The sequence below is a fragment of the Semicossyphus pulcher genome, unplaced genomic scaffold (genome assembly GCF_022749685.1).
Source record: "Semicossyphus pulcher isolate SPU_LCO1_2020_fin unplaced genomic scaffold, fSemPul1.0.p SCAF_4, whole genome shotgun sequence".
Lineage (NCBI taxonomy): Eukaryota > Metazoa > Chordata > Actinopteri > Labriformes > Labridae > Semicossyphus > Semicossyphus pulcher.
In genome coordinates, this window is record NW_027211715.1 from 5190504 (window position 1) to 5217926 (window position 27423).

Consider the following 27423-nt stretch of genomic DNA (forward strand, 5'->3'; position numbering starts at 1 on the left):
CAAACAAACGCTTTCTAACCTATGTTTAAAAAGGTACCATACAAATAAAGTTGTACCTATTTAGGCTACAGGTGTGTAAGCCAAAAAAAAAAAAATCAAATATTGTACACATGAACAGTAAGTTAAAGGGGTTTCCCATGATTTTGTATTATTTTCCCATAAAGTAAGTGAACTGAAAGTGACAGATAAAAAAAAAAAGTCTAAATTGGCCTTTGAATATATGGTAATAATTTGCATGGCTGTGACTTCACCCATTTGTTTATTGACTACTGTTTTTAAACCCAGTGTTAGACACTTGCTACATGCTACACATTCCCAGGTGTTCTGTGTATCAGTTAGTCTGCAATCAATTGATACAGGACAGTCAGGACAAGACAACAGGAGTAATATGCACTACATGAGTCATAAAAAACTGCAAAAACAAAGGTATTCAAACTGGATTTTGACAAACATTTCCTCTAAAAGATATTGCCTCAGTATTAAAAATGCAGGACCGCCTTTGGCTGATATTGTCCTTCAGTGGTGCAAAGTATTTTCATTGACACACACAAAAACAACAACAGAGATGCAGTAAACCTTGAACATTTAGGGCTGCTCACATTGCTGGAATAATTATCCAGTTTTATAAGGCATAGATAAAGACAGAAATAAAACTTAATTAATTGTACTGTATATTTTTTATTAGAATGCATTTTTATCCAATCTACTGTAATATTAACAATACAACCACACCAGTTGATAGCATAGTGTGTGGTTAACAGTGAATGTGCTTGGTATGTAAAAAAAATTCATTAGCTATGCAATTATATCATGTGTTACATGTGATTATAGAATAAATGAGTACTACAGTTATCACAATAGTCTCTGTGTATGAGACAAAAACTATAAAAATAAACTTAAATATTAAGCTATACAGTTAATTAGTTACAGAATATGTTCCCATTGGAAATAGAAATCTGGATAGATTCCTACCATATAGGAAAAAAGTATTACACAAAGATATTTATCTGATGTTTTTTCATCAATTTGACTCTAATAACTGTCCCAGCTGCATTTAAATAATGCGAGGTACCACATAAGAGAGATGTTTTAGCTTTCTTCTCTCAATTAGTGGATCGTGTTGTAAAAGCAATTCCAATCAGAGGCTTAAAAGCACTCAAAGGCATCTGACATTTTCCTTTTTAGAAAACGCATATCTTAACTCCAACCAGTGAAACATCAGGTAGGGAAGTTGGCCTTCAGAAATTGAGGTTGATGTGTGACCGTCCTCGCGGTGGTTTTCTCCCAGTGTTACAGCTTTGCTCTTCACAGTGTTCTCCAAAATGTTTAACACCACAGCAAAGCTTTAAAAACATGGATCAACACAGACGCTCATCATGTTCACAGTAGTCCTTCAGGCCTCTTCTCCAGACTGTACTCCTGAGTCCGCTGCACCTTCCAGCCCAGCATCATCAGCAGCACAATGCCCATGACCTTATAACCCACCTGTAAGCCCAGGTACCTGCAGGGGTCAGACACATACAGATTAATTATGTCAGCTGTGAAATGTGTGGGTGTTTGTCATATGTTTTCTGATAAGTTTGCCAACCTGTTCCTCAGTATGTTGTTATCATAGTAACCACAGCTAAACTTCTTGCCGCACACTCGCCTCCACCACACACATGATGTATCGATGGCCATCCCGAAGAGAGCAGGGGCAGGTAGCCAGGCTGAGGGGGGAAAGAAAGAGAGTATGTTCAGGTAAACACCTTTCTATTCCTATATTAAGGAGCCAGGGCCACTTAAGGGGGGAATGACACTTTAGATTATTATCAAGTACAATTACATTTAATATCATGCGCTTATCTTTACATTCATCATCTGACACAATATAGTACAATATAGGTTATTTAGTACTTTTTAATATCTCTGCCAATACGACATTTTCTACTTAGCCTACTTACTTTTGTAAATAACATTTGTACTTCTGATGTTATTCTATTTGGCACTTTATCTTTCCATTTAACCCATATACAGTTCATATTTAGTTTTCACTTATATTAGAGTTGTTACTGTAATTTTGGGGTCATTTTGCACTTGAATTTTCTTCCGTATTAATACAAGTTTGCTCTTAATTTGTCTTTAATCTACAACAAAAGTAGTCAGTACGAATGAATGCAAGTCAAAGTTTAACTGCACTCATTCGTACTGACCCTAATTTTTATTAATTGTCAATAGCAGCCCAACACCACAGTGGGCTAGGAAGAAATTTAAAACGTAAAGCTCCTGTGAGGAGTTTTTGGCTGGTTATGAAACAGACTGAAATTAATTCAGGTGTCAAACTAAGCGATTAACTGCACACTGCCTTTGAGGACATTTTCTAGGGCAAAACATTTAAGTGAGAGATACATATAACTATGAAATAAAATAATTTTTGTTAAAAAAACACCACTTAAGCATATACAGGACAAAATCAGCAAAGAGATAAGAGGTACAGCTTTGTCCACAGGGGGCGCCAAAATCAACACAAACCAAAAGTTCCTCACAGCACCTTGAAAGTGCAATATTACATTATAAACAAAAGACTTGAATAAATATATAAATGGAACAAGAAATTGTGAAGTATTTTAAGGAATTTGTATTACTTACTATGAAATGTAACCTTTAGTTACAACGTTTTCCTTTTCCTTATTTTGATTAAAACGGTATATTTCCCACAGGCACTTTCATTTTATACTACATTTTATTTTTTGCATTTTCATTTCATTATTTTATTATCACTTTTAAAATGTTATATAGAACTATATAATTGTATAATTAAATATAATAAAATCAGAAGGAAATACTAAGTTAAGTTCCAATAATTTAAAAATTACTAGACAATTATGTATTATATCATGTATTAAGTGTCTTTTTTAATTTAATATGGGCCACCCTGGGCCTCCATACAACTGTGCATTTTCTTGAGATTTGAAGTTGGACAATAAGATCAACAAGGACATTTGTGGATGTGGAGGCTGTAATGGGCGCTTTGACAAAAGGAAATGTATCATTGATGCAATAATTAGTTATTCATACAAGTACGGCAAAACACGCACACGGTTTGTGTCATAACTTACCTAATACCCTCATGAGTAAGAATTGAATTCCTATAGCGAATGACTTTTCTTCAGAGGAAACAGATCTAAAAATAAGAGGACAAGAAAAAGGAAGGTCAGCATCTGCATTTTATGAGGCTGTACAGTCCTGTATGCAGAAGTGCATCATTTGTAAAGGATCACTTAATTAGTCAGTCTGAGCATCTTGTAACCCTTGTAACAAATTATTCCACAAATCATGTGTTCGTCTATTTGCTTTCCATTCATTTTCATCTCTCCAACAGTGCATTAAGTACATTCATTTATCAACTTCTGTGTTTGACTTTTACAGACTTCAAGAAAAGCCTTGCAGAGATTGTTAAAAACAAGAGCAGCTCTCTGTTTGACTGCAGCGGTTACAAGGAGAAAAACGTCCATAAAAGCTTCTGAGAGGAAGAATAAGAGTCTAAACGTGGCAGAGGTCCACACTGGTTGGGGGAGACAGAGGTAAAGATGTGTCGGATAAAACAGCATCTCGCAATATTTTGACTTATTTTGAAGTGAAGTCGTTATGTGAATAAACTATAATGTATTGCTATCCCTCCTTACCTGAGCACCATCATGTACATGGGGTTGTGAGTGAGGCAGGCGATCAGTGATGCCAGAGAGATGACGAGTATGACAGGGAGGAGTAGATGTGGACAGCTGTTTGGACAGGCAGCTGGATGGGCGTAACTCTGACTCCCTGATATACACCTGCAGTTTGTATAGAGCTGCAGAAAGAAAGAAAACAGAGGAAAACAATTATTGTCATTATCGGTGCAAAGACAAATTTTTCTGTTTTACTTTATCTGCTGCGAAACTTGTTTTTGCCACAGGGGGTTGCTGTTAAACCAATGAGGGTAAATTGCTTATTCTCTGTCTTAAGATGGTTAGATGAGAAGGTCCATACCACTCCCATGTCTATATGATTAAATGCAGCTAATGTCAGCAGCTGCTTAGCTTAGCCTAGCCTAAGTGTTGGCAATGACGCCTCTACGGTGATGACCAAACTGTACGTTACAGTATTAGTTGCTCTTAAATTGCAGATACACAACAGAGCTTCAGAGATGCTAGGAAGATTGCTCTTACTTTTAGACAAAGCAATGCTAGCTGTTTCCCCTGATTACAATGTTTATGTAGCCTGGAAACCAGACAAATCTGAGAGCTTATGTGTTACGAGTTTAGAAATGATGTTCAATCACGACCGTTTATCTTATAATGGCTGAGTTTAATATGACTGCAGACAAAGCAAAGAGTGTTGGTAACTAAATCATAACATCTAAAATGTCTGTGTATTATGTTTAACAAAAAGCTCTGCATGAGAATATGTTCCAATTAGCTAACTAGCAGAGCTGCCTACAGCTAGGTCACATGTTTCTTTGGTCCATCCCATTGCTACCATTTTGCGTTTATTTTGCTGTTTGCCCATTGATTATGCCTCTTGAGAAATGAACTGACAGGTACCAGGTGATGCAAGGTCTTTCTTTATGCTAACCTAAGATAACTGTCCCCTGGCTGCAGTTTCACGTTTAGCCTACAACTCCGTCACTGTAAATATTTTAGGTTTAAAATTGATTATTTCTCCAATATTTTTTCAAAATCAAAACACAGAATTAGTTAATGAAAAAAACATTCAGACGTTTTTCTTCACAGGAAAGAGAAACGATTTTCTTTGATAGCTTCGTAGCTTGTTGCTAGCAGTGTCTGTATTGGGCTTCAGTATTACACAGTGGACTTACATGCTGAGTCAAACTGGCTAATACTCTATTAGCAGTCACACAATCCACCCACAGGAAGATTATTCACCAGCTGTGACGTTTAAATACTGAGGATTTGTCCCCCTTGAAACGCCTCCTATATGCTCTGTGACTAATAAGCATTGATCGAACATTGATCGTGAGCCACTGGTGTCCTGTTAGCAGTCAGGGCGCTCTGTCTGCTCCTACTCTGTTAGCTCCATGTTGATGAGACACATTAAGTATTGCAGGTCACTGCTGATCTGAAATATACTTCCTGTCCCATATGGCAGATCTATAAAAAGTCGAAATACTGAAACACTGAAACAAGATGCTGTGATTTCGTTTTGTGGATCAAATCTAACAGGCATCTAAGGCCAAAGTCACTTCCTGTTCCATGTGTCTACTCAAACACTGGAAAGTGTACCCCCTGAGGAGCAGATTTAAAAACACTCTCAATGCATCTTAATTGCATTTTACTCGTACTATGTACTCCCTGCAGCACTCAGCCCCCGTATACACACTTAAAGGTTAATTACACCCTTACAGGCTAATTTACAGATCCCGTGTGAGGACAAGAAGCGAACACTTACTCCTGCGGTGAGAAAAATCATACTGTTAATTACTGTTATTATAAGTTAGAAAACTCTTTCCTGCTGTAAAACAAAGTCATTCATCCTGGATTTATGTATTGCATATTTTTATTTAAATCAAATGATCTGGAATTCCTGTCTTGTATGATTACTCTGCATCAGATCATTTCACTAATTAATGTCGATGATTTGTAGTATGAACAAGTGTTACATAAGATAAGATAAGATGATCCTTTATTGATCACCAGGGGGGGAATTACAAATATTCCCTTGATAAAAAGGTTAGCTTAAAGTCAAATTTCATATTCATTGGCCCCTTTTTTAAGAGTAATTGTATAGATTTAATTTACAGCATCATCATAAGCTAATGCACGATACATGGATATATCACAGGCTAAACTGCAGGTATTTATACTGTGAGGGGAAACCATGATGAAGTGCTCGGAGGAGGCACTGCCACTGACCTGAACTCTGTGTGTGTTGTTGGGGTCTTTGGTGAAATTTGTGCAGCCAGCATGACAAGGTGAAATATACTCGACCCCATCTGAGCCGCACACGGGGTTAAAGGCACTGGCAGGACAGGAGCAGTTGGAGTAGCACCGGGGCAGAGACCTGTGGAGAGACAAAGAGAGAACCAGGTCAGAGCTGATGTCGGAGCCTTATATGTGTCATTTGCATTTGTTGACTTGTCTACATCCGTGTGTTTTTCTAAGCAAATAGTTAAACTCACAAAGGTTCAGTGTTTCAGATATGTAAAGATGTCATAGACACGTACATATTAACTTTTACAGAGAACTGAAGGCCAATAAAGTTATTTACCACCCGAGCTTAAACTCCAAACAGTAATGAGTTTCACGTCTCTTGGCAGTTTCTTTTTTATGATCTTATTTCATGTAGGAAAAAAGTCAAAATTTGTATTTTGGCATTTTGCTGAGGTTGCTGTCTGAATGGTAAAGGTACAGCAGTATGTTATAAAGCAATTTCTTTATGAGCGGGCCCAACATTTGTTTGTACACATGCAAAAGGCTGCAAATGCATGCACTAGAAGAGGATAAAAAACAACAACATGTACTTGTCACCTGTTTCAAGCTATTCTACTGAGCTACAGGTATGGAATTAACGTGCCAAGAACATTGGAGAAGTGCGCGGAAAAGGACTACAAACTAGCAGCCATTGATGTAAACAATGCATGTAAAACATTTTTACCCTAATTATTTTCATTTTAATTAAGGCATTACCACACAAAGGAAATGCACTATGCAGTATTACGTTACCTGTCTACTCTCTGAATGTTGTGAATGAACTGTGTATGATCTCAGATTGGACGAAGCACTTTGACATACATACATACATTATATACAATATATTAAAGATATACCGATACTCACTAGTTTTGTTATAGTACCCAATAAAATGCTAAATACCAACAATTATCTCCCAAATGTTACATGCATTCAAAAAAAGGGCAATGTTGGGGTTCGGGAGCAATAATGTGTTTAACAACAGGCTCTTTTAGCAAGGCAGGTATTTCACATAAGGTATGCAGGATATGTGTTTTTACTCGGGCTGTCAAACGGTTAATGATTAATCGCATGGCTGTCGAGAGTTAATCACAAATTAATCTCTTTTTTTTTGAGAAATTAAAACTAGTATTAACATGGAAGTGGACAAATATGCTTGCATTATGCCACTGTATGTTTTTATTTCTGGAAATGAAATGAAACATGAAACACTGACAACAATTGTGCAGAAAAACCTCACAGGTACTGCTTATATTGTGTTACTTTACTTAGCCTACTCATGGGTGGCATGTGAATTTCCCCATGGTGACCAGTTATTGATCAATGATTTATTTACTCTATCACATAAATGTAGTTGGTAAAAAACAGATCAGATCTGTGTGTTTCTCAGGCTCTGTACCTGAATCAACAGGGTCGCGATCTGTCCCGTATTTCTGTACTGAGCCTCTATAAAGCATAAACTACGTCTCCACATGCTGCGAATGACACGAGCAGTTTAGCATTATAATAGAGCTGTGTGGGGAGGAGACAGACGTGACGTGGATCTGTGTGTTAAACACACGGATCTTTCTGTGTGTCTGTCACTGTTAACAGAGACTCCAGTCTGCTGTGTACTTCATATATCTCACTGATAAACACAGAGCTGTAGAGGAGCATCAGGGCTCCTGATCAGTTTTATATCACCTCTCACTTCAGTCCATGATCACCCGCTCCCTCCCTCTCTCTGCGCTGCAAGTCTGCATCGCAGTGTTTTTGTATTATATGATGTTTTTTAAAGTCTTACGAGGCTCCGTGTTCATTTGCATACAGAGCGGGAAACACGTTATTATCGTGTTAACTTTGACAGCCCTAGTATTTACATAATGACAGCCAATAAAAGTCAGAAAAACCCAGTTTGTTTGTTGTTTTCAGGAAAGCATCATCATCCTCTCACTCACCCGTACTGAGCGATTTGGTAATGATTGACCTCTGACACTTTCTGCGTGGGACAGCCCATGAAGAAGAGCGGGATACAGAGGAGGGTGGACGTGGTCAGCATCACCACGGAGAAACGTGGGATGGTCTTCAGAGAGAGACCCGCCTTCTTCATGATGACCCCGCCCATCAGCATGCCCACTGCTACAGCTGGAAGATTGACAGCGCCTGAAACAAGTTCCAGATGTAGTTTTTAAATTAATGCAATGTTGCGATGGCACAATCTTCAAAGTGGCACAAACCCAAATAACATTCACAGTAAAAATAAAATTGACGGTCACGCCTAAATCACTCTTAGAAAGTGGCCACGGTGCGGTCTCCATTAGTGTCCATTAAATGATTTTAACAGACTGTTTTATTTCACTTCCATGGAGTTTATAAGAGAGCTTTAATACACACCATGCTGACCATTATGACTTCAATTATTTAGCAGCTGACATTGACTGACACGGCTATACCAATGTATTATTGGATCTAGTTTGCATTCCTGCAGTACCTACCGACTAGCAGGCTTCCGTTTGCGGCTGTAGTGCTGTACTGTCGCTCCAGGAACTTGTTGAGGAATGTAGAGAGACCTGCGATCACTGAGGAGAAGCAGCACTGGGCCAGGACCAGCAACAGGAAGAGAGGGCTCAGCAGGAGGTGGACAAACAGTCTGGGAAACACTGTGATGTTCAGACATGAGCACATACACAGGGTGGTTATTAACTCCCTCTGTTACAGAGCATTTTAGAAATATTAAAGTGTGAAGAGACAGTTTATGAATCAAACAGGTGCACACTGAATTTAACTTACTTTTCAGGAAATCAAGCAAAGAGATATCTTGCTTCCTGAAGTCGTCTTTCATGTCATTGTCACTCTCAATGATCTGCAAAATAACACGCAGAATAAACTGTTATGAGATTATGCGTGAGGGCATATATTCAGCCTTTAATGAACACAGGGGTGTTTCACAGGACAGTGTAAAATCAGTCCTGTTATCACTAGGAAGACTAGATTTAGAAGTTCAAATCAAAGGGTCTTTCTCCAGCCCTTTTCCCTCCGCACTGTTGTCTCTTATAATAACCCTGTCTCTTTGTGCTGCATTCATGTGACGTGGGAACATTAGGCTTGACAGCTCTGTGAAATGGCTCCACACTGTTCAAAATTCAAAATTATATGAAGCTGTCGAAACACAACAATAGACGATTCCTGTGGAGTTTTTGTCTCTATTTTTGTGGCTTTGTCACACTAAAATACATGCTCTTAGTTTCAGTGTGTTTTACAAATCAAACGCTGATGTACCTCCACATTACAATCAAGTAACCTGAAGTACACCTTCTTAAACACCACCCACCATTTTCCAACTGTTTTAGTTCCTGCTGTTTTTATGGTGGATTTACAGCAACTTACGACGGATGGCCACATATCAGAAAAGCAGCCAGCCGCCTGCTTTAAAATGAATAAAATCACGACTCATTTTCTAATAAAATCACTTTTCAGAGTCCTGATACTTATGATTACATGCTGCTGATGTGCCTATTTTGTATTTGTGAGACCTATACTTAATATAAAGCTGTGTAATGGGCTTGTGCATTACTACGTGTTATACGGTAACACAATCTGCAGAGAAACCTAGGAGACGAGTGCTGTGTTTGAAATGCCATACTATACTACATACTACTGAATGTAGTATGCAGTATGCAAAGAAAAGCAAAATGTGCAGTATGCCATACTGATTCGGAAAAAAATCTCCAGTATGCATCGGACCAGTCTACCTCGCCTGCTGTATCCCACAATGCAAAGCGCTGGAGCATCACAGCGGCAGGTGAAATGATGGACAGCAGCAGCATTCCAGCAGAAGGGGGCGCTATAGCTAAAGAAGCGGCAGTTATTGTTTACTTCCGCCTGGAGTAGCAGACTATAAAATTAATTTGAAAAGCTCCTCCATCCTACATACTACCACCAAACACAGTATGCAGTAAATAATACGTAGTATATAGTATGTAGTATGTAGTATGGCATTTCGAACACAGCCAAGGAGATGCATGCTTGCATGTTCTTGTGAGGTACATGTATGTTATGCTTTCATGCTTCCAGGTGTGTTCAATACAGCCCCAGTTATATTACAAAGTTATATTCCTCCTGTGAAATTATTTCCAAGTTTAATTCCCCAAATGCTCCACGTTCCTCATTTTACGGCTGGCTGCTCTTCTGATATTCTCCTTCATAATAACAAACCATAACAACTCCATTCCTGTAATCTCAGATCTTTTCTCTTTAATGTTGCCCTAATACTCGGTCGTAGTAAGTCTACAAATGTGTTCTAATATTCTTTCTATTCACCTGTAACGTCAGTGTTACTTTTAGCTGTCTATTTAGACTTTGCTGCCAGCCAACAAGCATGCTACCTATTTGTCTTGTACTCTCATTCACTCGCATTGTGGCTATTGTCTTACATATGAGGGCGTCACAATGGACTTGAATCTGTAACAATCATTTATATGTAATTTACAGAACCACCATCACAAAACCTGAAAGATTTTTCTTTAGCTTTCAAATAACCGAGAGGAAGACCAGATGGCCGTGAGACTTTGAGACCTTGGAACAAACCCCAAACCAAGTATTCACTGATTTGAAAAGTGAGATATTTTGTTAATTTGGGCGACTGTTATGTAGTAGGCTTACACTGATTTTCACATTATCTTTGAGCTGTTGATAATCATGGATTTAAGCCGGAGTTATTCAAGTTTTATTCATGTTTTCAGGACATTTTATTGTATCTGATAAAATAATGATATGATAACTTTCCCTGGGATTTGACTGAACTTTTACAGGCTCAATTCCTGGACAAAGCTGGATGTAGTTTTGCAACCATGCGGGGGATCTGGCATTATCTTATCTATGAGAAGTGTTTTCTGTAGAGAGTTAAAAATCTGGCCAACATTCAGTAGTTATAATGAGGAGTTATTTGTTAACGTGTACCTTCAGGATGGTGAAAAACCAGAGAGAGTAAATGCAATGCTGCTATAAAGCCAGTAGGTGTCAGTAAAACATGAGATATATGTCTTTTAGTTTACATGGACGTAGTCATAAAACTGTCCTGTTTTGTTCTTTAAATCAGAATGTGACTTACATTTTCCTCTGAAGGCATGCTCCGAGGGAAGAAGAAGTAAGGGATGGAGGTGAGAACCAGACAGCCGGTGGCGATGAGCAGGCCCATCCACCAGGCCCCGACCCAGCGGGGGTCTTCGTGTCTCAGCTCCTGCTCTGCTCCTGCAGGAAACAGCAGTCAGCAAACACACGCTGTGAACCATGTTTCCTGCTTTAGACTGTCCATAAAATAACTGTAGAGCCCCGATCGTTACCTAAACCAGTTCTGTCCACGTCCACATAGATCCTCAGCATCACTGAGCCCAGCAGGTAGCCGATGGCCGGCCCGAATACAGATACAGCAAACAGGATGGCTGTGAATGAGAAAGCAGCTGTGAGGCAGAGTTTCTACAGCACTTTTTTTTATAAAGTTCTGACATTATTTGTCTGAAATAAGAAATGTACATGTCGCCTGGCATTCGAAATGTGTGGAGCTTTAGTTTGGCTTTAAAGCATTATACACATGGCACTTAATTTCTGCCACAAAGGGATCTCTAAATCAAACACAAGCAAAAGGTGCAGATTAATGATTAATGATGAGGAGCATAGGATTATGGGAGTTGTTGTCTTCACTGTTAAACAACCACCATTGCCTGTAAAATCGACCTAACGTGACTCTGGCGTGACTGAAATCATGTCCATGGATAAAGTAATGAATTTAAGTAAGTCATGTTGTTTCATTCTAATGCAACAGCTTCAAGCACTAGTTCTTTACCGACTTCCTTCCTCACAAAAGGTTTCTGTGGGTTTGAACACAACTCAGTAAAATATATAACACAGGTTAAATGTTATTTTGACATCCTAATGTGCAAATGTTACATGTCAAAACTTTGGGTTGTGCAAATCAACAAACAACGCTGCTCAGAATGTTCACAAGACAACCAAACAATTTTTGTGTCTTAACTTCTACATCTCCTCACTGCTCACTGACTGTCAATAAAGAGACTAGAATTAATTATTAAAAACCTAAACACTGATTATTTTATCTAAAACATCATGAATGATACTAAAAATGTAGATGTACATAAGTAATAAGTGTATGTAAGTTAGAGGTCTACTTGCATGGAGAAAAGCAGATTTCTACAGTTAGCTGCCATGCCAGACAGCTGGCTTGTTAATGCTAACCGCACAGCTAATGCTAATATTTGTTGGGAGGGATTCATGTTTTAATTGGTAACTACATGTAATTTAATTATACTTAAGAGATTATAGTTAAAAAAGTCAGTTTTTATGAAAAAAAATTTTTTTTTGTTTAAATCCACCAGTGAAAATGTTTTTGTAGCATTATTAAAAACTTACTTAGTTAAATGTTTTAAGTGCCAAAGTATGTTGATCAGAGATGTGGACTTGAGACTTGGTGACCCGGACTCGAGTCGACTCGAGTCACTGTTTTGATGACTTGTGACTTGACTTGACAAAAAATAATTTACTTGAGACTTGACTTGACTTGAGGCGTGACGACTCGGATGACTTGAGTGTGTTCATAAGTTTGAATGTTGTAAAATTCATTGTTGTCAAGTTTCTGTCCAACTATCAAGTATGTTCGCAGCGTAAACTGGGAATCATGATTGGATGACTCAAAAAGCTCCCGGTATGTGATTGTCATGATTGGATGACTGGCTGTCAGTCAAACTCCTCGCTATGGCAACACGCAACATCAAAGCCCCCAAAGAGAAGCCTCATCAGTTGTACTCGTTACTCCTTAATACGGTCTCAGAGCAGACCATCATCATGGCTGCGTCTGTGCCAAGATAACACAGATACAATTCATTGTCATACTTTTTGAACAGGTTATATAGATTGGCCGATAATATCATTATTAGACGGGCTGCTAACACCTTGTCTTTTCTCTTTATAAAGACCGGATACTACAGGTAAGAGTGCTGATAGCTTCCTCCAAAGGCTAATAAATTGATTTTGTGTATTAAAACAGATTAACTGTACATATTTTTTTACTATATCAAGGCTTTCTACCTCAGCAGATTAAACATTATATTGATGAAATTGAATTTTCTCAGATTCAGACTGTTCAATCTGAAATCCTCTTTATCTAGAAAACCCCATTACAATGCGATAGAATGAGGTGCTGGTTTAGCTCAATCAATAGAGTGCACAGGCTGCACACAGAAGTCTATAATCCCAAGGTGACAAAATAATGATGTTAAAGATCTTCATCCTGCAGAATCACCATGATAACAATATAATCAGACTGACTCTTCTTATCTAAACCAATCGATCTACCTCTGAACCACAGGCCATTCACCTATGTAAAGAGGAGAGTTTCCTGGTCCAGCAAAATCATCGATGTAGGAAATCCCAAACGGCTGGATGGGCACCGAGCCCACGCCGAAGAGCAGCTGAGCGCTGCCCATCAGCAGCCACAGGTTGTTTGTGTCGGTCAGACGCCTGCTCTCGTCCCGGCCGCAGGTCTCAGGGGCGCTCGAGTTCCTCTGCAGGTTGCAGATGTCATGGCGATCTGGAAGAGGTTGGGAGAAGAGATAAAACCGGCTTAATAACAAGCCGGTGGATGCAGATGTTGCTACTTTTAATTTCCTGCAGCTTCTCTGGTGCTTCACTGACACTCTGTTCAACGCCAAGGTGCTCTGTCTCAGGGCGAAGAAAAAGAGGGAACAGGGAGTCTGTTATTACAAATTAAAATCCCTCTAGCTTTCAGTGGGCGCATTGAGATTATTAATTTCCTTCTGATCTATGTTAAAGTTCACTTGGAGAGCACCAACAAGGCTGGTTTCATACACCTCCAGTGAGTGCAGAGCCAAACAGCAGGTACTTGTTTGACTCCTGCTGAGCGCTCTGTGGACTTAGCTGAGAACAGCTCTGGACGAACCTTTAATCAAAGTCACATAACGTACATTTATGAGTCTCCCAACTGCTCCAAACAGAGTCACATTAACTGACACAGTGGTGCTAATAGAGACAGAGAAGCAGCCAGGCGGTATATTTAGCTCTTTTTCTTACTGTGTAAAACGGAGTCGTATTCGTAGGGCAGGGATACGAAGTGAGGTAAGGTCAGGATCATGGCGCTGACAGCCATCAGTAGTCCTCCTATTCCAATGACACGAGGACGGTGAACCCGGTTCCCAAAGTAGCTCACGAACACTATCAGCACGCTGTTACTGATCTGAGGGACAAAGAGATGTTACAGTCAAAATCTTTAAATCATCCATCAACACATTAAGCTGCAGCTCTCACAGCCTTTGAAAGTTACAGAGGGACACTTAAATCAAATTTAGAGGGGGACAGTGATTTTGTGGGGTCTCCTCAACATATATCGGAATTAATATTTAAGTGATGAAATGTAGAAGGAAAAAAACTCTTCATGCAACTTGGGGTCAGTGAAACAGGCTGTAAACACAAATCTGACAAATTATCACCACAGACTGTACATAAGAAATGGATCTAGCATCCTTGTCTGTAAGTAAATGACTCTCCTTCTAAGTTGATTTATTCCCTCAGTTAACATTTTTCTGGTCTCCAAAGGTATTTTAAACTCTTCCTTAATGCTCATCTTGTAAATTATGGTCTCAGGGTGAATTCAGACCTGACGGCTTTGGTCCAAATGAACCACAGTCCGGTTCGATTCTGGACCTAAAGAAAGCAAACCACAAAACACTGCATTGTGGGTTGTTAACAGATATTGACACTTGCAGAGACAGCCACGCAGCCAGGCAGCAAGATGAGTAGAGGAGAGACGTGGGGGAGCGACGAGGCGAGGGCTCGAATAGAAATATGGGCTGAGTAAACTATTTCACAAAATGCTTGTGGCCACAAGAACGCGGAGGCATTCAAACTGTACAGTGAAAAACTAAAGGAGAACAGAAGTGATCGATCTATGCAACAATGCAAAGGTTAAAAGTAAAAAAAAAAACTCAGACAACAAAACTTTAAAGCCTGCGATCATGTTGAGTTTGAATGAGTAGTGTGTCCTCTCCCTTTGTTTACTTTAGGGAGTTTTCCCATGTGGAAATTCTGACCAATCAGAGAGCAGTTTCCTCGTGCATCAAAACTGGTCGCTGCCGTGTGAATACAAACCAGACTCGAGGTAAAACGGAACAATTTGGTGTTTGATTCAGATTAAAGAAACACTTTGGCCCCCTTCGAAGGAAGTATTTGAGAGGCATTCAGATGCGGATGACAAATGCGTCCTCCTTTTACCGGGGAACCAAGGATCCATCGGGTGCATCCTTTGTGGCCCAACTTATTCAGAGATTCACTGCGTATCAATTCAAACGAGATGGCGGACTCTTCAACTTCCAAGGAATACACGTTGTAATGTAAATGTTTTTGGTTTCAACTTAGTCGAACAGCTAGCGATACAAATGTTTAAAAAACTAAAGGGGCCTTGAAACAAATTATCTTAAAAATAATAGGTTAAGTAAGTGAGGTTAGTTATGATAGCTAGTTAGCCTGTTAGCTGCCTGTTGCTAGGCAACAGGAGCTGCGTTTGGTGACGCAAGGTTAAGGGTGGGAACAGCTGATGACGTGAACAGGAAATCCTCCATAGACCAGACCACCTCGTTTCAGTTCGGCCTTCGCGGTCTGCAAAGGCTTCGAATGACTCATCCTTCGTATACCGCGTCCTTCGAAGGACGCAGCCCCCAGATTGAGACGCAGCTTTGATATGTAGATCAGAGTAGACAGATTTTTTCTTTAACGTTGCAAAAAAGCTTTTGGTTTCAAAATGCCGTTTCTTCTTAATGTGAATGTAACTAAATGTAACCTAAAACTCAAGAATAAAGCATTTTATCTTGAAAAAAAAAGCACTTGTGTGAAAGTGCCCTGAGAAACAGGGTATTTTTACCTGTGCTTGATATGAAACTAGTTGCTACAAGTCTCTGAACTGCCATCAGGATAGATTATAGCAATGCATATCCATCCGCTCATTCAAATCAATCATATCTAACTTAAAAGACAAAACATAACTGGAGGCTTCAAAATGTAGGCAGCAAACTAATAAGTCCTTGTGCAAAGTCCACTTCCATTTTACAGTCTATGATTACTGCTTTTTTCTACTTTAGAAACAAACATTTAGTTATTAGCAGGATTAACATCAATTCATTGTATTTTTGCCCACCTGTGAAATGCAAGTTCAAGGAGCGTGTTTGACTCCCACCCTCGGCCCTATGCTGCGTGTCATCCCCACTCTCTCTTCCCCTGTTTCCAACAATATCCACTGTCCTCTCTCTCTCTCTCTCTCTCAAATGAAGGCATAAAAAAGCCAAAAAAAATAAATCAAATATTTGCTCTGTTTCTCTCTCCAACAACTCCAGTGAGAAATACCTGGGTCTTTCCCAGCTAGCAGGGAACGTTCCCATAACATCGGCTAACATTACTACATTGGCTAAGTTCTAATGACCTTTGAAAGAAAATGTTTTAATCTAATATTCAAAGAATGTTTATCATTTCAAATAAAGTTCTTGTAACATTAAAACTTCAACTAAGACAAACTGCAACGTTCTGAAGATGTTTTCAGGATGTTATTGAGGCCTGGGACGTCAGAACGCCTTTTATAAAACAATGTTACTGTAAGGGGTTTAGGGGCAAGGTAATTGGAGGCATCTACAGTTCTGCCAGGTGGCTCCACCCCTCCCAGTTGACAGTATCGGGAGCAGGTGTGGGAAGCCACACACCTGGGGCTGATCTCCACATCAGGGGAGAACAATGGGAGTTCAGTTTCGTGTGGCACGAGCTGGGAGTAGGAGGCTCTCTGTCTCTTCCACTGTGATACCCAGGACAAACTTTCTGGTGACATTTTGAGCTGGTAAGACGGTTCGCGGCCCGGCTAAGGTAGTCTTTTTCTTTGGTAGATTAAGTGAAGGAGCTAGATTTTCTGTTTTTGTCGAAGACTTTCTGTTTGGGTAAATAAAACCCCTTTTCCTCAGTTAACTTGACTCTGTGTCTGATTGCTGCACCAGCATTTTTACCCTGTCCTCTGCCCAATCCTGTTACAGTTACATAAAAACAAAGGTAGAACATGCTTACTGCAGCATTCTGAGGATCTTTTCAGGATGTTAGTTTGGCCTGAACTATCAGAACATGATTTATAAAACCTTCCTGAAATGTGATTTGATCATTCTCACTGCAGCTTTTCTGAAAATGTTTCACAGAACGTTCTCCTGCTATTAAAAACAGCATCTGATCTGATACCAGCACCGTTGGCGTTTTCTTGGTCTACATCCGTCACGTAAAGGTTTAATATCTATTATATATGACAAGTTGGCAGGTATAAGACATGCCCCTCTCGACAAAATTAAAACTGCCTGGGAGCAGGATTTGAACCTCTCACTGACGGATGGGATTCAATCTTCAAGCGAGTTAATTCAACATCCCTTTGTGCCCGTCACTGTCTTTTACAGTTTAAGGTCGTGCATAGGGCCCATGTGTTTAAAGTCAAACTATCTCGTATGTACCCGGATGTGAATCCCTGCTGTGACAAATGTAAAGGAGGTGAGGCCTCCCTCATCCACATGTTCTGGACGTGTCCTCGTCTGGAAAAATACAGGAGAGACGTTTTCCAAACCTTATCCACAATCCTGAATTTTGACTTAGCACCTAACCCTCTGGTCGCCCTTTTTGGCACAACTGGAGAGGAAGACGCATGCTGTCGTTCGACTCCCTTTTGGCCAGGCGTACAGTTTTACTAAGATGGAGGGATGTTGCCCCGCCCACCCACGCTCACTGGCTGAGGGACATTATGTCCTGTCTAAACCTTGAAAAGATCCACTACTCAGTTCGTAACTCAAATATTAAGTTCCAAAGGGTGTGGGGACCTTTCCTGAAATACTTTCAGAACCTCCAGTCAAACTAAAGGGGTATATCCTGACTCTCTTTTTGTCTATTGTCATTCTGCTGATTTCTGGCAGTAATATTCCGTATATTGTTTATTACTTGCTAAACCCTCCTTCTTTTATTTTCTTTTATTTAATCTTAAATGTACCCTATTTTCCTTCTCCTTTCTAAATATAGAACCCCACTTCCAGCACTTTTCTAATTTACTCCTAAAACGAAACAGGCTTCCCTTTGACACACGTGATTCCGGCTGGTAGTTGGGGCTAGTGGGGGTAAGGGATGATTGGTTCGAGTTTGTAAGTAGTGCTCTCTTGCTATGGATGCGCTTTGTTTGATCACATCTGTTGTGCACTTCATAAACTCTTTGTGTGTAATATGCTTAATTGTTTAAAACTTAATAAAAGTAATCTTGAGAAAAAAAAAGGCCGCACCAAAAGCAGCTGTGAAACTGAAATTTGCCTGAATATACTTTACAGTGTTTTTGTCAAGACATCATCAATCAAATCAGACTCTGACTCCAAGTGCAGCAAAATCCTAAGAGGACCTGAGCTGCAAGAAAAGTAAAGAGCCTGCAGCTAACAAATATCAAAGTGGTTTAATCAGTGACTAGTGACCCATGCATTTTGAAACCCAAAAACAAATAAAAAACGTGTATTTGTGTGTTGAGTTTAATTCCCACATGAGGAAAATATATAAAAAACCCGACCCCCTGTCGGGTGTTATTCTTGACCCTTTGTTTCTGTGATAAAACGGTTTCAGAATCCTCGAGTCGGGCTCGGGTTGACAGGAAGTGTGATTTTGATAAGTTGCTTGTTCTCTAACTCCTCCTTTGTCATGGATATCCTTGAAATAAATCCATCACCACGAGGATCTGTTTTTGTTGGCGCCTACCTCGTTCAGAGAGGAAATGGTTCCCGAGGAGTAGCTGCTGAGGCCGTAGCGTCTCTCGATTGTGGTGATGGTGCTCTTGAAGTAAGCGCTGTACAGCAACTGGGAGAACTGCAGGAGGCCGTGGCACAGGACAAACAGCTGAACGGGGGGACACGGAGAGAACAGGAGGTTAGGGTCTCCAAAAAACACAAATACAAGCACAGGAAAAGATCCACACGGGCAGGACAGAAATGTTACATCTGCAAAAACAACCTGTGAAATAAGTGCTCAGAAGTGTTGCTATTTGCTCTGATGATTGATCCAGACTTAAATAGGGTTAAGTCATAAATGTCAGCTGTTTCAAAAGATATAAAACATTCTCCCCCCTGAGACGCCTACGTTATTCCAAGGAAAACAGTCAGATAAGAGGAACCACACTGTCATCTCATATGTAGCCAAAAAGTGCTGCAGGATTTGTGTTAAATGCAGTTTTTACAGTGTTTTTCAGCATCAGCGACACACTGAGATTTAGTTCTCAAAGTGGAGAGTCCACTTAAACTGAAAAGAGAAGCGATGTTGTCTGTGCAGAGAACTGCAGGGAGGAAAGCGGGACAAGCAAACAGCTGCTTCACAAACACACGGCACAACCTACAAGTAGCAACACATCGGGCCCGCACTCTGCTGCATTCACTCCTTTAAAAACACATGAAACAAGATCTTAAGGATTCAGATTTAAGATAAGTCAGAAGATGGACTGAATGAGGTGAAAAGTTACATCTTGCATTAAATCTTTTAGCAAAGGAACTTAAATATTTATTGATGATGTAATTTACTGCAGAATGGCCTTTCAGAGAGTTAATTATCATTTATTATATTGTTAGATGATAGTTGCTGACTTTTTGACAACTTTGAGGTTTGGATGCATCATGTTATATTTCCATCATATTTTGTACATTAGGTCTTAAACTGCAAAGTAAGAAGTAACAACAGCTGTGTGTTATGAGGTACATAAAAGACTACATAGGGCATAGTCATTCATTTTTATGTCACAAGTAAGTGACAAGTCTAAGAAGGCTAAGAAGACTTGGATCAAATCAAGTCAAGTCCAAGTCTTTAAGTTTGTTTCGACTCCTAAACAAGCCATTATTTAGCCTTCATTAAAGTTAGCATCTCAAATTCTCAGTTTCGTTCTATTTGCCGGCACCGAATGGCTATAAAAGGCAATTGCAGGAGCATACGCCCCAAATAACCAGACGTCTACGGTTGTAACTCTTGATTTTCCTGGCTGACGGTCGCTTTCCTTTTTAGACTGTTTGCTTCATCTGAGCGTCGAGTTTGTTTCTTTTTCTTTGGATTTTCACTTCTTGTTGAAGTTGTATCTGTAGTCATCCATCTTTTCTTTGTTTGTTCAGCCATAGTAGATTACTGTTTACTTGCAACACTTGCAGAGACCTGAAAAGCAGCCGCTTAGCTCCGCCTACCCTCTCTGGCAGACCAACCACTGCTGGCTGATGGAAAACGTGTCACTAACTGGGCGCCGCTTGTGATTTTTTCCACCAATGTCGCCACAGACACCCAGTCTGTAATACTGCAAATGCAAATGCTTTCATCAGTGGACCATAGGCTCAATCACCATTGTGTTACCTCATTCGGCGATAGATAGAGACTTAACAGACATTTATTTTAAGCTCCTGTGAACTTTTGGTTTGTGTTGATTTTGGCGCCCCCTGTGGACAAAGTGGTACATCGTCTCTCTTTGCTGATTTTGTCCCGTACAGGCTTTAGTGGTGTTTCTTAACAAACAACCTCGTCCTGCTTTCATCATATGTATCACTCACTTTAAATTTTTGCCCTGGAAAATGTAAACAAAGTCAGCGTGCAGTTAATCGCTTCGTCTGACACCTTATAAAATAATTAATCTTGTCGCTGATGGTCTGGTTTGCTTTTGTAGCTCATATAGAGGCATCAGAATTAATTTCTGTCAGTTTCATAACCAGCGAAAAACTCACAGGAGCTTTAAATGAAAATCTTCGAGATTATACCTTTATGTTGAATGCAACTTTACATGTTTACAGACTTAACAGTTTAGTTCATTTGAAAACTGTATGTGTTGGTTTAAAAGAAAAACTTCATTAACTTAAAAGAATAGTTTAACATTTAGGGAACTATTCACTTTTAGAGTTAGATGACATGTAACCTAAAAATGAAGCTACAGGCAGGAGACAGTTAGCTTAGCCTGGCTGTTGGCTCTGTCCAAATGTGTTGAATACTCACAAATAAACACTGAATATCTTGTTTTTTTCAATCCCAACAATATTGTAAAAACGTCACCCGGCACATGTAGGAGTGTGATCCACGTATTGGCAGCATTAAGTTTAATTTGGAGACTATTTGCTGGTGCAACTTTCTGATGGTTTTCTGCTAACTCCTGGTGAAACGTATCACTCTGTAGGAGCTAAATGCTAAACCACCATCTAGTCGCTAACTTTGTCGGTCTGACGCCTGGTGCTGCACAGGTAGTGTAAAGTGTCTCATGTAGAGTTTTTTTATTGGAAACAGCTGCCTGCTGCTGCTGGCAGAAACTACAACAGTGAGCATGAACCAAACAGTAAAGCTGCCTGCCAATAAACCAACACATTGAGCAATAGGACACCAAACCGTCACATTGAGCCGAGCAGACGTGCAGGGTTGAGTTTTACTTACAGATTCTCTTGAGTAAACGTACTTGATCTTTATTAATCCTCTGGTTTGAAGCTGTTTTGGTGAAAGTTTCAGCAACCTGACAAACAGCGGTTTCTCATGGCAAAGCAGTTATTCATCAGTTTTTCCTACAAATTAACGGCTCATCTCCAGAGTAATGAAATATGTGATTCACTGATTTTGGGATCACCTTCAGCCAAGTACTGGGCTCCTAGTGATGCTGTGTTTCTCTGACTGATGGCATGATTTTGCCTCTTGGACTTTTCTCTTCACATCCTAAGAAGTGGAAAGATTGAAGTCGCACTGGACGAGCTCCCAGAGATCTGGAAGAGCCCCTCGCCTTTTGGGAGTTGTCGCTGACACTCGTAGGACTCTCTGTACTGGATTCATTATCTTGGGGGGCCATGACGGCAGGAATGGCACTGGAGATACGCGTCGAGATGAAGAGTGAATTTGCAAAGAAAACAGAGATAAATCCAAGCTTTCAGTTTGTTTACCGGCTGCCAGGTCGGTTGAGGCAGAAGCGCTCATCTCAGAACAGTTAATGCTGCTATTAAAGCTCGGCTTTGCGGTTGTTAGTGCACACAAAAGATGCTTTTACACTGTTTCTAATATTTCATCCTCATCTTGTATCAAACGAGCTCAATTATCTAGATGATTTCGACATTCGCTGGCAGCCTGTGATGAAGCCTCAGAGTCAAACTAAAAGTTAGCACTTCATGACTTTTCATTAAAATCTACTTTAGAGTTGAGCAAAGTTGGATTTGGATTTTTATTGCAGATAACATATAATAAAATTATCAAGTTTCAGCAACAAGTTTCTGGCTGTACCTCTACACATGATATCATGCATATTTTAAAGCTTAAATAAGAGATTCATGCAGAGTTACAAACTGTGGACTGCAATACAACTCGTGCTGTGTGTGGACAGTGCGCCAGACTGTGAAGACACAGGATTCATTATTAATGCATGTGATTAAGGCAGGGATTTGTTGGTGCAGGCGTGGATTATGTACATATTTGTCCTTTTCGAACACGCTCAGCTCCGTCTGTCTGAGGGACGTTATTGTCCCAGCCTTCAACCCCGCTGCGAGGGGAAGAATTGAGGGAAGTTCACTTTTGAGTTTCAAACGCTTTTATTTCAGGGACGCGTGCTGCAGCTACAGTGACACTGGATATCCATGGATTTACAAGAGGAAATGTTTTTTTTGTTTCTTTTGCTCAGAAAACCTTGACCTAGCTTCTGTCAAAGTATGAAATAGAGGAAAAGGTAAGTGTTTGAAGTCTCCCAGGATACTTGAAAGAAACTGAACACACAGAATTGCCTCCCTTCATTGTGAAACAAACCGTAACAAGTTTTCTTACACAAAAAACATCAGGATCAAAGGATTTCCTGATTTAAAGTATTGTTCAGTATTTTGGAAAATATGCTGTTTTACTTTCTCGATTCACACTAGATAACAAGATTGAAAGCACTTTCATGTGTGACCACTGAATATAAACTGTCTCAATTCCTTTGACGGACGCGCTCTACGAAGGATGAATCGTTCGTAGCCCGTGCAGACCGCTAAGGCCGAACTAGTGAGACGATCTGGGCTACGGAGGAGTTCCTGTTTGCGTCACCAGCTGTTCCCATCCTTACTCTTGCATCACCAAACGCCGCTCCTGTTGCCTAGCAACAGGCAGCTAGCGGGATAACAAGCTAACTTAACTAGCGTCACATAACTTCGAAGGATGCAGCCACTTAATCGGGACACAGCTATAGTGAGACGGCAAGTAGACTGTTAGCTTAGCTTAGCCTAGACACCGAAAATGTCTTGCTTAGCTATGCTTATAGCTACGGGTACAAATAAAGTAACCTGAACTGCAAGCAACTCTCAAGCTCACAGACTAACATTTAACATACTCATATTTTTAATATATATTCCATTTGTACAAAGACATTGTGAACAGGGCAGGCTGAAATGATTACTTGGCTGGGAGCGGTGACTTCTGGAATCATGTTGGCTCAATAGCACTACCTGTTGTTGTTTTTACACTTAATTCTTTATATGGATTATACAAAGAAAATAGAACCTGTAAATAACAGAGCTTAGGAAGTGCACGTAGATGGATTTAGGCACCCTGCCGAGAGAGCTAGGCCAGCTGTTTTCTGTCATTTCTGTTTGTCCAAAGCTAAATAGTTGCTAACGTTAGCCTTTTAGTCCATTGACGGTGTGTAAGAAGTGGAAGCTGCACGGTGACATTACCCATTGGTTTGTGGACTTTCATTTTAAAGCCTTGAGTTTGGCATTTTGATCACCGCCATCTTGTTTTTCGGAACCAAAAGTGACCAGATCTCGAGATAACAAAGCTGGTTTTCTTGTTGATAACAGGATAATTTTCTGGTGATCTAGAAAACAAACCAACAGGCTGGTCACTGTGACATAACAGAGCAGGACATGCCATGCTGCCATCGCCCACACTAATGAGGTCAGTTAAGCCTGTTTCTATGTTTGCTTTGTGCTTTTACAACTCTGGGGATACGAGTCATCTGACGTCACGGTGGTGCAGCGTTGTTATCTCGAGATAAATAAGTCGAGATATGAAGAAAATGAACAGAAATCACTCGTTATCACAGGAAGACGGAGTGAATTACATGTATGGATGCAGGTCCGCTTTGGGCTTCCGTAAAATACATCCAAAATTTAGAAAATGAACATCCTGATTTATTGAAGAAGACTTAAAACTACAGACTGAGACCATAAAGTCGTTAGGAAAATGTTCACTGAGGTAATGAATCAAATGAGAAGTAGGGTAATTTTCTCATAGGCTTACATACAATCTGCAACTAGTGAGTCGCCCCCTGCTGGCCATTAAGAAGAATGCAGGTTTAAGGCACTTATGAGTTGGCTTCACTTTTCAGATTCAAAGGCTACATCCTCTTCTGAAACAGTCTCGGCCCGATACTGAATGGGTAAATATTAGATTGATATAAATTTTCCCCACAGGTGTGAACTAATGCTTAACCTCAATGATTCAGCCACAAACATGAGTCAGGGCTTCATGTGCACTCGGGTGTGAAGAGAAGAGCGCTCAGAGCTTTCTAACATTTCTCCTCCGACAGCTCAGGATGTAAACACTTTGTGCCCCTGAGCATAAGCTTGGCTCTGACGTTGGCACAGATATCCTTTAAGAGAATTTGATGGTGTAACCTGTTTGCAGATGAGGTGTAACCCACAGGAGATAAGTTCAGAGTTGTGGGGGAAAAAAACAAACAGAATGTCCTGATGAAAGAGAGCAAACGGAGAGCAAAGCGCTGTACAGCATGTACTGATGTCAACGAAAGACGGATGGACGTGATTGCTCCCCCCAAAGCCATTGTTGAAGGTCTGGCTTGGCTGACTGAACAGTGATTTAGTTTCATGTGAAAAGCAATTCAGCCAGTTTTTTTTTAACTCTAATTGTTGAAATATCTGGACAGGGGGGGGAAAGTAATCAAAAGTTCTGGCATTAAAGTGTTATTAACAGATACTCCTCCACTTCCACTTCCTAGAAGGAGACAAAAAGGAGCTTTAAGAAATGATTCCTGCTGCTTTTATTCTTAAATACTCCCCTTATCTAAATATATACAGCTTTGAACTCCAGGTATGTTCATGCTGTGCAGGTTGGGCGAAATATCTGTAGGATGATTTCTATACTGCGTTTTCAGCCTCCACCCTCTCTACATTTGTACATTGGATCAACACAGGGGGCTTTAAAGAACAAAAACAGACGATTTGCAGTAACAGAACCCACCACAGTCTGTGCCAGAACGCATAAAGTAAACACTCATTTAAACCTTCAAATGGAAATTTAGAGGTTGCTCAAGTCGGCTCCAAACTTACAGAACGCAGGTGTATTAGTCACACTTCATATACACAACACAACACCAACGTAGAAGACAAGTCATTTCTCGCTGAGTGTTTTTTCGCTGCGAGCTACGTGCAGTTTAGCCTCGTTATTACTCACAGCCCTGGAACAAACTGTTTCTCTCACATCTCTGCCCTACACTGAAGTACTGAACGGCTGCTGCCGGAGCACAGTGAGGCAACGTTTCTTCGAGTGAGCAGTGAGATCTTTAGGGTCACAGAGCCACAGAGCCAAACTGAGCTGGACAGAGAAACACTGACTCACTGATGAGTTTAATGACAGAAAAACAAACTGTTTCCTCTTTGAAATCCATCTGTGGGAAAGTCAACCTTCCAGAGCTGAAATGATTTAAGTAATTACACACTTATTTGCTATTTGATTGTGTCATTTTTCACATATCCTGTCTCTCAAATGTTAGACTCTGCTGTTACTACAACTGTGATATTTGGAGATTTTAGCCTGTTGCTTAAGCAAGCATTTTATAAAACCTCCTTTCGCTCTAAAATAATGATAAATACTGGTATTTTCTGATGCTTTAAACACCAAATCATAAAAAATAGTTAGCAGTTTTATCAATGAGATAAGGAAAATAATCGTCTTGGTCTAAGATAGCTGATAATCTTTTATATTTTTTGCGATGGTTGACGAGTAAAACAAATGATAATTTAACCATGTCCTTTTTTTCTGACGTTTTACTGACCAAAACTTACAAATATCAGATTAATCAATCGTAAAAACACTCGTTAGTTCCAACCCTTAAAAAATATTGTATTTGTTTATTTTTTCCATAAAGATAATTTTGAAAAATGTGGTAAACCTCTAAGTAGTAGAATAATTTACGGTTTGAGGTCAATGATATTTTTCCAGCTAAAAAACAAAGACTAAACTAAGAATTTCAAATAATAAAAGACTCGAGAAAAACTTTAATTTCTTTACTTTTAAGATATGTCTATGCAATTAAGTTTTTTGGCATCATTGATTGCTAAAATCTGCGATACATCGTACTGAATTTTGAACCCTTGACGTAGCCATGAGGCATAGATACCGATGGCTGCTTGTTTATCTAAGGTGAAGCTCATGAATCACTACCTTACACAGGAGACACTCCGCTCAGGTTTGTCTTTTAGTATCTTCTGTAATAATACCTGATAACGTTATGTAATCCTCTTAAAAGAAAACTAGCACAGATGGTTACATAAACAATGAGATAACAAGTGCTGCAGGTTAAAACAAGACGACATAGTAACTATGCAGCCTCCGCTGCGCTGTGTGGCTGATGCCTACCTTAATGCTGCAGCAGAGCGCGCGTGGTCTCTTCATGACTTTGGAGCAATGTATGTCCATGAGTTGAGCTCGTGTCCTCTCGAGGTTTGACTCAGAGGTTGTTCTTTCACTTTTTCCCTCCGGTGAGCTGCTCTCCAGTTTTATGACCGTCGGTGATGTAATTGGACTCAGCCCACAGCCCCACGCGCAAATGTTTTGAAAGTTGTGAATTGGGAACACGCAGTCCCGCGCTGATTGGCTGAGTCACGCGCGTGCCTGACTGTGCAACACTCACCTGTGGGAGCGTGATGGAACGTGTTAATCATCATGTTACAAATAAAGTTTTCGATTTCTGTTCATGTCTTTGTCTTACTGTGTTTTTGTTTATTAACTTGTTGTTAACTTGTGCTACGTTTTATTTCACCCGTTTCATATTATTTAAAAAGGTGTGAACCTGGAAAAAAGAAAAGATAGCAGGTAAAGTTTTCAGAACACATTTAAATGATTATAATTTAATACTACAAGTTTGCTCTCCCTTTCAGAGCAGTCCTGTTTGTCCTCCAGCAGCTCAGACAGGCCTCATGCTTCATTAGTTTTGGTATGTGGCACACTGAGCTGCTTCCCCTGAAGCTAATGAGTGGTGGGCCCACAGTGAGAGAGAGACGACTGATAATGAATGAACTCTGCAAATAACTGAGCATCACTGCAGCTATTCAAGGCATATTATATATTATTATACAATAATGAGTGTCTAACCAAGGGGAACATTTTTACGACTGCTTCGTGAATGTGAAGGCAAATTAGGGAAAAGAAAATGGAAAAACATTAGATTGCTAAT

At 39.9% G+C, this 27423-nt stretch overlaps 1 protein-coding gene across 1 annotated transcript; it reads right to left on the reverse strand.

Annotated features, from left to right (window-relative positions):
- Positions 1 to 662: 662 nt before the first annotated feature.
- slco2a1 (solute carrier organic anion transporter family, member 2A1) lies at positions 663 to 26741 on the reverse strand. The gene is made up of 14 exons (XM_069679724.1): positions 26607 to 26741; positions 18753 to 18890; positions 14031 to 14193; positions 13318 to 13530; positions 11270 to 11368; positions 11038 to 11177; positions 8718 to 8790; positions 8423 to 8587; positions 7886 to 8090; positions 5892 to 6039; positions 3666 to 3829; positions 3099 to 3163; positions 1589 to 1709; positions 663 to 1501 (listed from the first exon to the last, which is right to left on the reverse strand). The coding sequence occupies exons 1-14, from the start codon at positions 26664 to 26666 to the stop codon at positions 1381 to 1383; spliced, it is 1875 nt and encodes a 624-aa protein (XP_069535825.1). The 5' UTR covers positions 26667 to 26741; the 3' UTR covers positions 663 to 1380.
- Positions 26742 to 27423: the final 682 nt, after the last annotated feature.

Coding starts and splice junctions, on each gene's coding strand:
- slco2a1 (XM_069679724.1), bottom strand. CDS start 26,666: ATGGACATACATTGCTCCAAAGTCATGAAGAGACCACGCGCGCTCTGC. Junction 8,091..8,422: donor AAACGGAAGCCTGCTAGTCG/GTAGGTACTGCA, acceptor AACTTGTTTCAG/GCGCTGTCAATCTTCCAGCT. Junction 6,040..7,885: donor TACCAAATCGCTCAGTACGG/GTGAGTGAGAGG, acceptor GTCTCTCCACAG/GTCTCTGCCCCGGTGCTACT.